At 43.5% G+C, this 13,750-nt stretch overlaps 1 protein-coding gene across 2 annotated transcripts in view; it reads right to left on the reverse strand.

Annotated features, from left to right (window-relative positions):
• Positions 1–6,139: 6,139 nt before the first annotated feature.
• Positions 6,140–13,750, reverse strand: part of slc6a3 (solute carrier family 6 member 3) — a 21,796-nt gene continuing 14,185 nt past the window's right edge. The window contains exons 9-15 of one of the 2 annotated variants that reach the window (XM_087286358.1): positions 12,848–12,960; positions 12,333–12,461; positions 11,362–11,461; positions 9,423–9,523; positions 9,135–9,302; positions 8,353–8,424; positions 6,140–6,969 (exon numbers count right to left, since the gene is read on the reverse strand). In XM_087286358.1, the coding sequence (XP_087142484.1) occupies positions 6,946–6,969; positions 8,353–8,424; positions 9,135–9,302; positions 9,423–9,523; positions 11,362–11,461; positions 12,333–12,461; positions 12,848–12,960 (707 nt within the window). In that variant the 3' untranslated portion in view covers positions 6,140–6,945. 2 annotated transcript variants of the gene reach the window in all.

Consider the following 13,750-nt stretch of genomic DNA (forward strand, 5'->3'; position numbering starts at 1 on the left):
AAAGCGTTATGTATACACTAATACACTTATTTATTTAACACTCATAGTAAACAGTTTGATTTAGCTCATAATACAGCTATACACACTAAGAAATGCTGGGTTATTTAAACACAGATTGGGCAAAATTTGGACTAACCCAAACATTGGGTTAAACTTGGTCCTATTAGTTCATTAAATAAATAAATAAATAAGCCAGCAGTTGGTTTAGTCCCTATTACACCCATAAATAGCGTTTCTAGTGTGCATACAGTATAGTATATAGTAATACAATATAATATACTGTGCACAATTGCCAAATTCATTCATTCATTCATTTTCTTATTGCATTAATACCTATGTTAATCAGGGGTCACCACAGTGGAATGAACCACCAACTATTCCAGCATATGTTTTACATGGCGAATGCCCTTCCGGCTGCAATCCAGTACTGGGCAACACCCATACACACTCATTCACACACACACTCATACAATACGGACAATTTTAGCATACCCGATTCCCCTATAGCGCATGTGGTTGGACTGTGGGGGAAACCAGAGCACCCGGAGGAAACCCACGCCAACACGGGGAGAACATGCAAACTCCACACAGAAACACCAACTGATCCACTGCGCCACTGTGACGCCGTTTGTGAAATTGTATTTATTCTCTGTAATTCTCTGGCTGCTTGTCCTATCACTAGTCTGTCTCTCTTATTCTGCCTCTGGTATATCTGTCCGAGTCACTGAGATGTGCATGGTCATGTCTGAGCACTAGATGGCGCACTGTGTCCAGCTGAGGAGGAGGACTGAAGCCTGAGGGGCAGCGCTGCACAACACACCACAACCCTTCCAGCTCCGCGGTTCAGAATTACTGTTCAAGCCAATAATAGTCGATTATATGTGGGTGAAATATGGACTGACCCATTTTAACCCAGCCGTTGGGTAGGACAAAATTTAGGGAAAATATGGGTTAGACCATTGGGTCACATCAGCCAATGAAAAATGAGTATTCAAATCAGAAATAAAGAGCCAATCATGAGCAATATTCCACTATGATCAACATATTTATGCAAATTAACGTTCACAGGGGACAGAGGGACTGTGTGTGTGTGTGTGTGTGTGTGTGTGTGTGTGTGTGTGTGTGTGTGTGTGTGTGTGTGTGTGTGTGCACATGTTTGATTGTGCGAGTGTGTGTGTTGATGAGTAAACAGATGAGGAGCTTGTGCTCTTGTTGTTGTCCTCTGTGAATCTGCTTTTAGACTCAGACTCTGACGGGTAATTGCGGCTGTATTGCAGGAGTAATGGCAGCGTTTACACTCCGGCCTAAAGTGCTTCATAATTGAGGCTCTTTGACAACACGAGCACTGACAACACACACACACACACACACACACACACACACTTATCAACATACAATACCACACAGCTTTACTCCTCAAACGTAAACAATCAGCACACACACACACACACACACATACACACACTCGTTTTAATATATCAGTCACTTATTAAACAGATCCTACTGTGGAAAATACCACTTACACACACGCACACACACACACACACACACACACACACACACACACTTGGCTCATTCTGATGTAAATGTTGTTGCAATGTGAAATGAAATACTAACTGGTGACATATAGAGCCAGTGTTCATCTGTGTGTGTGTGTGTGTGTGTGTGTGTGTGTGTGTGTGTGTGTGTGTGTGTGTGTGCTTGTTGAAAATATAAAGGAGCATGGTGGAGAAGTGGGAGGGGCAAGTGTGCAGGGGCGGGGCATGTGGAGAGAAGTGGGCGTGGCATTTTGAGGAAGAGCTCAGATAATAAAGATGTCATGAGCGCAGCGGCACAGGCCAGATCACTGAACATGATCAATAAGTCAATAATCAATGAATCTAAATCATCTAAAGTAGAGCAGACAGCGTCAAATCTGCATTAGCTGTTCCCTTACACCACACATCTCACGGCAATCCTAACTTTTTGATTCAGGGGCTTATTCTTGTAAATTTGTACAGTTTAGTATGATTCGCTCATCACTGACTGTGACTGGTTTAGGGGCGGGGTTGGGTTTGATGCCACGCCTCCTTTTTAATATTGTACATTTTCATATGACTAAACGTGCACGAATTAGCCTCTAAACGGACAAAGCGTAAAATACGTACGTTTCTCTTGAGATCAGGCTGGTAAGATTGTGTGCACATATGCGTGTGTGTGTGTGTATGCATGCATCTGTATTGTGTGTAAGCACGCATGTTTGTGTGTGTGTGTGTGTGTGTGTTAATTCGCTATCAGACCCATAATTTTATGCATTGACTCCATTTATTCATCCTTTTTGCTTCATTTTAGTCCTTTTATTCATCAGAGGTCAACACAGTGGAATGAACCACCAACTATTCCAGGATGTGTATTACACAGAGGATGCAATCCAGTACTGGGAAACACCCATACACACTCATTTACTACGGCCAGTTTAGTGGATCAGTTTCCCTATAGCGCAGGTGTTTGAACTGAAACCGGAGCACCCGGAGGAAACCCACACCAACACGGGGAGAACATGCAAACTCCACACAGAAACACCAACTGACCCAGCCGGGACTCAAACCAGAGACCTCATGTTTATGTGAGATATTAACGGTTCATAACCTGAACAGGGCCCTACGGTCAGCGGGGCAGTTGTTGCTGGAGGTCCCCAGATCCAATGGGGCAGGTCCAAAACCGTGGAGCACCCTGCCTGTAGAACTTCACATCATTACAGACGCGGCACTGTTTAAAGCAGAACTCAAACCTATTCATTTAGACTTGCTGTTCATATTGGTTAGTGCAACATGCTGTTGTGCTGTTTGTGTTCTCATCATGGTGTGTTTTAGTGTTTAGTTTAGCCGCCTGGTTGTGGTAAGATGCTATATCAGTGAGGCTTGGATGCTGATTTAACATCAGGAAATGAAAACAGTGGACACACAGAGCTCAGTCCACACAGCTGACAGAAGAGGATTCTCATCATAGAGCCCTTTAAAACCAGCACGATAGTGTTGTCAAAGCAAAAACTGAATGAGTTAGCTTGATTATTTCTGGAACAACACCCTGATGAGTGCACCGCTGGAGCTGCTCGGCATGTTGACGGTACAGAAGCTCCTGCACACTCAGATGATGGATGTGTTCACCTCCACATCCACACGCTCCTCTATTTACTGCTGATGCACAGACAGCTGCCGTGCTTCTGGCGCTCCTATCTTCTGCGCTGTTTGGTCAGTCGATAAACCATCAGACAGAAAGGTCGGATTATTACATAACAAATGATCAAGCACTTAATAAAGGTAAAGGCAGAGGCTCCGCTAGCCGCAGCGCTGCTCAGTAATTGTTTTGGCCTTTTTGGAGATGACTTGTGTGTTCCTGAATGCAGAGTCTTCATTAGGAGAGACGCCTCAATCATGGAGGACCAACACACACACACACACACACACACACACCTGGGCACAGATGGAGACGTCTGCTATCTTCAGAGGTGACACACACACACACACACACCGCCTGACATTAGGCTAATAAATGAGCTGATTTAGACACACTAACTGTCATTGACTGAAGCTGATCGGCAGCTGCTGACACTGAGTGGACAAACTGACACCAATCTGACCATCTGGAGAACACACACGCACACACACACACACACACACACGCGGGCGCACACACACAGACAGTGGCGCTGGGTTAACAGCAGCATCTTTATAAATATTCCCTGCTCTTCAGCTTACCTGATTAAAGATGCAGGTATTGAGCTGATCAAGAGTCGCTTCCATGTTTCTTCATGCTGTCATAACTCTGAAGGTAGAAAATGACATTCATCCATCAATATTCACAACATCATGCTTACATTAGGAAATAAATACACTCAAAGCAGTATCAAAGGGGGTAACACCATGCACTGTGGCCTCACAGCAGGAAGGTCTCTGGTTTGAGTCTCAGCTGGGTCAGTTGGTGTTTCTGTGTGGAGTTTGCATGTTCTCCCCGTGTTGGTGTGGGTTTCCTCCGGGTGCTCCGGTTTCCCCCACAGTCCAAACACATGCGCTATAGGGGAATTGGGTAAGCTAAATTGGCCATAGTGTATGTGTGTGTAGGGTGTTTTCCAGTGATAGGTTGCATCTGGAAGGGCATCCACTGTGTAAAACTTAGTGATTCATTCCGCTGTGTTGACCCCTGATGAATAAAGGAGCTAAGCTGAAGGAGAATGAATGAATGAATGTGTGTGTGTGTGTGTGCGTGTGCTGTATCAGTAACCTGGTTAATGTTGTTTCTTTAATATATATATATATATATATATATATATATATATATATATATATATGCGGTTCACGACTGTACATTGACTTTTGATTGTGTAGATTTGATGCTCCACTTGTGCTGCTGTTTGTTGTCAGTGCTGCGCAGTGGTTTAATCTGACCTCTGATGTTGATCAGTATTGATTACTGCATGACTTTATCTACATGTGTGGTACCGGGATGCATTACCTGTTTGTGATGAGCTTTGGTTCATTATTTGACATTTTCAATCCCGTATGATTATGGTTGTGTTAATGCTGGTGCTGGTGTGGATGAGTTCAGAACACTGCTGTGTTGACACCAGTGTAGGCGACAGTTACTTTAGGGTGTTTTCACACCTGCCTTATTTAGTTGGATTGAATCGCACTAGAGTTTGTTTCCCCTTTTGGTGCGGTTGGTTTGGGCAGGTGTGAATGCAGCAGGCGTACTCGAGTGCGCACCAAAAGCGGACCAAATAAGCGTACCGAGACCTGCTTGAAGAGGTGCTCTCTGTACGCTTTCAAACGAACCCTGGAGCGGCTCGTTTGCGGTGAGAATATGATCCGTACTAAAACAGGTCCAACCACAAAAAGTACTGCACCTTTTGGACTATTCCAGCTGCCGTAGGCCGATGCGCTGTGCATTATGGGATATGGAGGAAAAATATATGTTGACAGCGCTTTACCAACAGAGAGAGAGAGAGAGAGAGAGAGGGGAAAGCATTACCTGATGGATCATTAGTAATATTTCCGCAAGATGAGCATGTCTCAGTTTAGCTAAATTAATTCACGTCTCCTCCTGAAGGGACGAGTGATGCATTAAACACTGTTTTCCAGCCGCGGCTGCGCTTCATTCTCGTAATGTAAAGTTTGTCTAAAGCAGGGATACAATCAGCCAGCGCAGTCGTCCCTCCAGAGTAAAAGGTTTTGTTTACCTGCGGGAGTTCACTGCCATTTTCCCGCACGTGAATTCTGACCAATCAATAAGCAGTTTAGGAAATAACAACATCTGGCCAATGAGAGATGTGGATTTTGTCACATGACTGCATTTTGGTCCATTTCAACTGGTTCGGACCAAAGCCAGCAGTATGATGTGAAAACGACCTAAAGACGGCAGAACATGCAACAATGCATCATTTATTACCCTTGGTCCAGACCAAATGAAGCGAACTACAGATGTGAAAGCACCCTTAGAAACTTTAGACGCCACCCTCTCTATTCTGCCGCCCTGGACACAGATATAACTGAGGGTGCGGGTGGTGAGGGTAGTGTCGGGGATGCCGCCCCCTCTATTCTGCCGACCTAGGCAGCCGTCTAGGTCGCCTCAATGGATGCTCCGGCTCTGGCAGTGTGTGCTACTTTTTTTATTAGTGTCATTAGTTCAGTAAATCAGTGTGCACTATAATCCTCTTTTCTTCCGTGTGTTCAACATAATGAGAATACCTCCATATCAGGCATGTAAGGCTCTGCTCTCCTGGTTTCTGTTCTCGTGGGGAGCTCATTCCCTCATTGAGTGTGATCCAGCGTAATTACACTCATTAAGTAGTAGAAGTAGTAAAAGTAGAGCCAATGCTCCTCCACATCTAGAGAAGTCAGCTGAGGTGGCTCGGGCATCTGTCCTGGATGCCTCCTGGACGCCTACCTAGGGAGGTTTTCCAGGCAGGTCCCACTGGGAAGACCCAGGACACGCTGGAGGGACTATGTCTCTCGGCTGGCCTGGGAATGCCTCAGGATCCCCCTGAGGAGCTGGAGGAAGTGTCTGGGGAGAGGGAAATCTGGGGTTCTCTCCTAAGACTGCTGCCCCCGCGACCCGGCCCCGGAGAAGTGGTAGAAAAATGAATGAATGACACACTGGTGTATTTTGTACATAAACACTGTTTATTGACATGTTCCAGTAGTGGACACATTCCTGCAGCCACTGAAATGACTCAATGTAAAGACTCTGATCATCTGTAATAAACTGCGATGTAAATAAAACTGAAATACAGTAGTGGACCACAACATTCAGCGCGACAGAAATCCCGTACATCCTGCGGCGTTTGTTCATTTGCAGGATCAACACAGCGAGATGTAAAGCTCCGTGAGTAATGCCGGGTCCCTGCTTGAGTTTAGAAGCGGCTGTTGATCAGACAGACCAGCGCTACACTTGATTATTACTGTGATCTAAAGTCATCGGTGAGGAGACGCTCACATATATCACACATCTGATGGATACTGTAAGCAAGCATGAGACTCAACACATCATCTATATTTATATTCATATTCATATTTCTGCATTTGCACATCTCAGACACAGCGAGGGGAGAGTTGCTTCTGCTCTATGTACACTTTCTAAGCTGGAGTCGCTGTGTAGACTCCCGTCACATTTATTAATAAGGCTCAGTTATACTCTGGTCACAGAAGATAAGAAAAGAGCAGACAGACGGACAGACGGAGGGAGGGTCAGTGGGGACAACATCAGCCATCATAACAGTCATCGTATATTGAGAGTAGAACTGATACTGACAGAACCACAGTGTGATCGAGTCACGAAAACAGCACACAGCCGATTATGCAGGAAAGAAACAACTAGTAACACTCTTCTGTTCGCAGCCACACGCGTCCAGCCGAGTCCTTCATCTTCATCACCATCATCTTCATCATCATCATCATCACGGAGAGCCGCTCAAACCACCAGCCAGTGATGGAGCTGTGAGAAACCAGACATGTTCACTATTCAAATCTTTTGAATCATTCAGTTGTTGACTGGAGACTCACTCTGAATGAATCATATGAAAAAGCGAGTTGTGAACAGGAGACTCACTCTGAACGAATCATTTAAAAAAACTAATTGTTTAAAGGAGTATCATTCTGGACAAATCTTTTGAATCACTGAGCTGTTTACAGGAGACTCAGTCTGATTAAATCATTTGAATCAGTCGGCTGTCTACAAAAGATTCACTCTGAACAGGCCATTTGAATCAGTGCGTTGTTTACCAGAGACTTACTCTGAACGAATCGTTTGAATAGTTGAGTTGGTTACTGGAGACCTGCTCTGGATGAATCATTTAAATAAACGAGTTGTTTAAAAGAGACTCACACTCAATGAATCATTTGGAAAAAGTGAGTTGTTTACAGGAGTAAACAACTCAGAATGAATCATTAGAATAAATTAGTTGTTTACAGAAGACTCTCTCTGTATGGATCATTTGAATCAGTAAATTGTTGACTGGAGACTCACTCTGAGTGAATCATTTGAATCTGTGAGTTGTTAATGGTAACTCAGAAGACTCGCACTCAGTGGATTGTTTACTGGTGACTTTCTATGAACAAATCATTTGACTCGCTTTTTCGCTCTGAATGGATCATTTGAATCAGTGAGTTGTTTGCTGCAGATTCACTCTGAACAGATCATCTGAGTCAGTGAGTTTTTTTTTTATACTGCGGACTCTCTCTGAACGGATCATTTGAATCATTAAAATGTTGACTGAAGCCTCACTCTTAATGGATCAATCGAATCAGTGAGTTGTTTACTGGCGATAATATATGGCGATTATAATTTTGAACAAATATTATACTCAGTGAGTCTTTGACTGGAGACTTACTCTGAATGAATCATTTGACTCAGTGAGTTGTTTACTGGAGACTCACTCCAGACAGGTGATTTGAATCAGTGAATCACTGACTCATGAATTTGATCAGTCTGATTCAGCTAGTTCACTCAAACACTCGTCTCTCATATCAGTGTTGATTTCTTTAACTCCTGTTCAGGGAAGTGTAGTGCAGGACAAGTGTAGTGTCCTGCATGGGCATGCTGTAAGTGATAGTAAGTCTGCTCAAATGAAATGAAACTCTTGAATGCAGCAGTGCAGGATACTGAGCGTAGTGAGTGTCCAGCGCTGTTTTGCTCTGCTCTTATCGAGGAGCTTTAGAGGCTCATCACTGCTAAAAGCGCTTGTCTGTGATAACAGCGCAGGGAAATGTCATGTTTAGCATAATTGAAAGTTCACCCATTAAATTTATGTAATCTCTGTGGTGTGGACAAACACATGAAACAGCAGTGTGTGTGTGTGTGTGTGTGTAAGCGGCTCACCGTGAACTGCCGCACCTCACCGCGCTCCACCAGGTGATGGTCAGTCTCAGGAGTGATGGCGTACGCCAGTTTCTGAACACACACACACACACACACAAATTAAAATCTGGGTTATGATGTGTTCAATATGGTTGATCAATTGGTAATGAGCAAGTTTGTACACACAACTGCATGTTCTGGTATTGACCTGTACTAACATTAGCCTGAAATGCACATATGCTCATAACTGATTCAGATTAACTGTGGATCTTCAATGTAGTGTGAGTCACTCTGGATAAAAACAAACATGACATATTATTAACCAGAACTGAATTTAATTGATTAAACCTGGTGAAATTTGCAACAATGCAATTATTATTAAATACAATTTTTCATAATTGATTAAATTTGCAGCATTGACTCTTTCTAAACTGAATCAACAGCGAGCTGAATTAAACCTGTCATACATTTACAGTGTTGGGACAATTAATCAACTCAATTTAATCAACACTTACCCAAATTTCCATCATAGCAGACACTTTGACTCTTAAATCAACATTTAAATTGTCTACTTTGGCACCATTATTGATCTAAACTGAATCAACAGTTCAAATGAACTGAATTGGCTTCAGAATTGATCAAGCACACAGCATTTTGTAACTGAATGAAGCTGAATGATTCTGTCTTCAGTGCAGCTGAAGTGTTTCCACTGTGGTTCTGCAGCGCTGACTGATTGTAATGCAGAGCTGATACACATAAGTTATCTTTAATGCGGCGGGCAGAATCAGTCTGGAAAAACTCACGTCACAGAAGCTTCCGGGCAGCGAGCAGAACTTGTAGAAGGCGTAGAGCGGCACCATGATCATAGAGGAGATGGACAAACACCAGCCCACCATCGTCGCCCACGTGGGGAAATAATAGGAGCCGTACTTGGGAGGATTGAAGGTGGCGAAGCTGATCACAACCATGAACTGAGATCAAGAGAAAACCACCATCATTTATTGACTGTGTGTGTGTCTGTGTGTGTCTGTGTGTGTGTGTGTGTGTGTGTGTGTGTGTGTGTGTGTGTATCAGAAAGACTGCAGACACACCAGGAGGAAACACGGGCTCACAAACTTCCAGCACAGTCTCCAGTACAGGCCTGGTCTCTGACCGATCATCTCCTCGATATCATCACTGAAGCGATCCACTCCTATACACACACACACACACACACACACACACACACACACACACACACACATATTAATCACTGTTGCTCTTCTGTTACCGTAGCAACTATGGAATCACCACAACAAGCAAAGTCACAATAGTTAATGTGTTACTATAGCAACTGTAGAATTACCATGATCGATCAGTTACTATAGTTGTTGTGTTACCATAGCAACTGTAGAATCACCACAACAGACCAGTTAATATAATTACCATGTTACCATAGCAACAATAGAATCACCACTGCAAATCAATTACTATAGTTACCATGTTACCATAGCAACTGTAGAATCACCACAACAGGTCAATTACTATAGTTACCATATTACCATAGCAACAACAGAAGCCCCACAACAGATCAATTACTATAGTTACCATGTTACCATAGCAACTGTAGAATCACCACAACAGGTCAATTACTATAGTTACCATGTTACCATAGCAACTGTAGAATCACCACAACAGATCAATTACTATAGTTACCATGTTACCATAGCAACTGTAGAATCACCACAACAGATCAATTACTATAGTTACCATGTTACCATAGCAACTGTAGAATCACCACAACAGATCAATTACTATAGTTACCATGTTACCATAGCAACTGTAGAATCACCACAACAGATCAATTACTATAGTTAACATGTTACCATAGCAACTGTAGAATCACAAAACAGATCAATTACTAGTTACCATGTTACCATAGCAACTGTAGAATCACCACAACAGATCAAGTGCAGTAGTTGTATTGTATTATAGTTTGCTTCTCACTATACGTTACGTTTTTAACTGAATATCTGCAGCACATGAGCACAGTGAACATGACAGTTTCCCCGGTGCTCTGCAGTGACTGCAGGTTGAGACTCCTGAGATCCTCTTGACTGGAGCGTGTGTGTCGGCTGGTGGAGCTATGGGTCTCCGGCTTTCCAAAAGGCCAGAGCGGCCCGGGGCGCTGCTTCTGCTGTGACCCGCCGCCTCTGGATCTGCGGTTCACCACTGTTCTGATCCCCCGGGCGGACTCACCGGGTCACGCTGAAGTTCAGGTCTCCGGGAGCCGCTTCGTGCCTCAGGGAGAGCCGCAGAGTTCATGCCCAAGCCTTGCTGCCGAGAAGCGGCTTTCCAGGACACCAGCAGAGTGCAGAATACTCAGAAACCCCCAGAGATATGACTATTCAAGAAGAGCACTTTACAGTACAGCTGTATTAGTGCATTCACTCACATGAACAAACAAGGAGCAACGCCTTCAGTTCAGCACGTGTTCATGTTAGTAAATGATGAAGATGCAGTTGTTCAGTGTTACTTAGCATGAGCTTATGGGCTGTTCTAACCCAATGTTGGGTCAAATATAATAATAAGGCAGTTTATTTATTTTTTCCAGCATTACTAGCTCTTGTTTTAAAGTTAAAACTCTTTACTTTTGAGATGTGTGATGGTCAACACAGCTAGATCTAAATGACAATATAGAGGGAAAGTTGAATATCAAATTACAGCCTAAAGTTATGAAATAAAATGAAAAATACATACATTTAATGACAACAGTCAACATAATAATGCGGATTTTGATAATGTCCTTTGTTTGTTTATTTGTTCTACTTTAACGATCATCACACCTTCAGTAATGTTGCATGCTCTTGTTTTTGAGGTTGTAATATTGTTTCAGCTCAATGTGGATCAATATCTCTCACTGTGGAGTGTTGTGGTGCTGAACAGAGAGAGGACACTGTAATGATGGAGACGAGTGGCTGGTCACACTGTCTGAAAACACATCAGTCTCTAACGCAGCATCAGCTTGCTGGAGAAAATGCTGCAGCTCACCGTAAAACCAGGCGATGCCGATGGCCTCAATTAGTACTCCAAAGAGAATTGACGTCCCCGCAGCGAAGTGGTCCAACAGCGTAAACACATAGATTCCACCCTACAAAGAGAGCAGCAGAGTAAACACGTAGATACCACCCTACAGAGAGAGCAACAGAGAGATGAAGACACAGTGATTAACCCTACGATGAACATTTCCCCAAGTGCATTTAATGGAGATATGTTTAAACAAAATGCTCTAGTAACACATCTATTTATTTTCTCTTCGCCATGATGACAGTACATTATATTTTACTAGGTATTTTGCAAGGTGCCATTATTCAGCTTAAAGTGACATTTAAAGGCTTCACTAGGATAATTCGGCAAGTCACTGGACAGTAGTGCCTTGTTTTGTAGACAATCATAAATTCATTCATTTTCCTTTGGCTTAGTCTCTATTTCTAAGGTGGCCACAGTGGAATGAACTGTCAACTATTGCAGCATATGTTTTACACAGCAGATGGCCTTACAGCTGCAATCCAGTACTGGGAAAGACCCATACACACTCATACACAACGGCCAGTTATGTTGATCAATTCCCCTATAGCGCATGTGTTTGGACTGTGGGGGAAACCGGGACTCGAACCAGCAACTTTCTAGCTGTGAGGCCAGAGTGCTAACCACTGAGCCACTGTGTTCTGTACACAATCAGAAAGAAATATATTTTCATAAGGGGGGTAATGATATTGACCTAGTAATATATAATAGTCATTATTTCAGTCAAAGAAAAAGAATTGGTGATTCAGCCAAACCATCGATATGAGCTGATGGAAATAAGCCACTAATTTATCAATGCTTTATTTCTGTTTTAATTGTTCTCGTTATTGTATTTCACTATAGAATTGAATAAAAGGTACGCACACAAACACCCCACATACACATACACACATACACACCCACACACACACAATGGTGGTCAGACTCTCACATACGTTGGTAACGCAGATGAGCGAGATGAGGAAGGTGGACACCACGATGAAGAGTGTGAAGAGCTCTCGATGTTTGTGCAGGAACTTGAACTCGTCGATGAGTCCCGTGATCACAGACTCCATCCCTCCCATCTGAAAAACAGCAGATATCCGCAACGCCTCCGCTTCAGTTCAGACTAAACCAGCGTTTAAATGAACGGGGGTGTACACTACACACAAAAACATCGGCTAAATATCTAAAAGTAAATGTTCTCTGGTCAAAATCATTACATTAATCAACAAGTGACAAGTGTTTCCTTAACAAGCAAGTAAATCCCCCCTCCTACCAAACAGCTGGACGGCTATAAGGACTATGATTGGCTCTTTGGAGTGGAGGGTGGGACTGTGCGGTGATGGCCAGGCTGAGCATTGTACTTTCGCTCATTCGTAACGCCAGTGAACAGTCTGTGTACAGGTATAGACAGCACAGGTCTATCTATAGTGTTTTCTTCTGCTGGAGAGTGAGCATTTATACTCACAGCGCTGTCGATTCCTAAAGTCAGCAACATGATGAAGAAGATGACGGCCCACACCGAAGAGCCCGGCAGTGTCGCAATGGCTTCTGGGTAAATGATGAACACCAGGCCGGGACCTGCAGACCAAACCATCAACAAACTCTTCATTAGCTCAGATCAAAACATTTACTGACTATAACATACATGTACACTTTATTAGGTACACCTGTCCAGCCGCTCGTTAACATAAAGGTCTAATCAGCCAATCACATGGCAGCAGCTCACTGCATTTAGGCATTTAGACGTGGTCAAGACTGCAGGTCAAAGCGAGCATCAGAATGGGGAAGAAAGGGGATTTAAGAGACTTTGATCGTGGCATGGTTGATGCTGCCAGACGGGCTGCTCTGAGTATTTCAGAAACTGCTGATCTACTGGGATTTTCACGCACAACCATCTCTAGGGTTTACAGAGAATGCTCCGACACAGAGGAAATATCCAGTGAGCGGCAGTTCTGTGCCTTGTTGATGAGGCCAGAGGTTTGGGTTCATTAGTACCGATTGAGCATCAACGCCACAGCCTACCCGAGTATTGCTGCTGACCATGTCCATCCCTTTATGAGCACAGTGTCTCCATCTTCTGATGGCTACTTCCAGCAGGATAACGCAGCATGTCATAAAGCTCAATCATCTCAGACTGCTGAACATGACGATGAGTTCACTGTACTCAAATGGCCTCCACAGTCACCAGAGCTCAATCCAATAGAGCAGCTTTGGGATGTGGTGGAACGGGAGATTGGCATCATGGATGTGCAGCCGACAAATCTGCAGCAACTGTGTGATGCTATCATGACAATATGGAGCAAAATCTCTGAGGAATATTTCCAGCAGCTTGTTGAATCTACAACACCAAGGATTAAGGCGGTTCTGA

This window comes from Danio rerio, chromosome 16 (assembly GCF_052040795.2).
Source record: "Danio rerio strain M-AB ecotype USA chromosome 16, GRCz13ab, whole genome shotgun sequence".
Taxonomy (NCBI): Eukaryota; Metazoa; Chordata; class Actinopteri; order Cypriniformes; family Danionidae; genus Danio; species Danio rerio.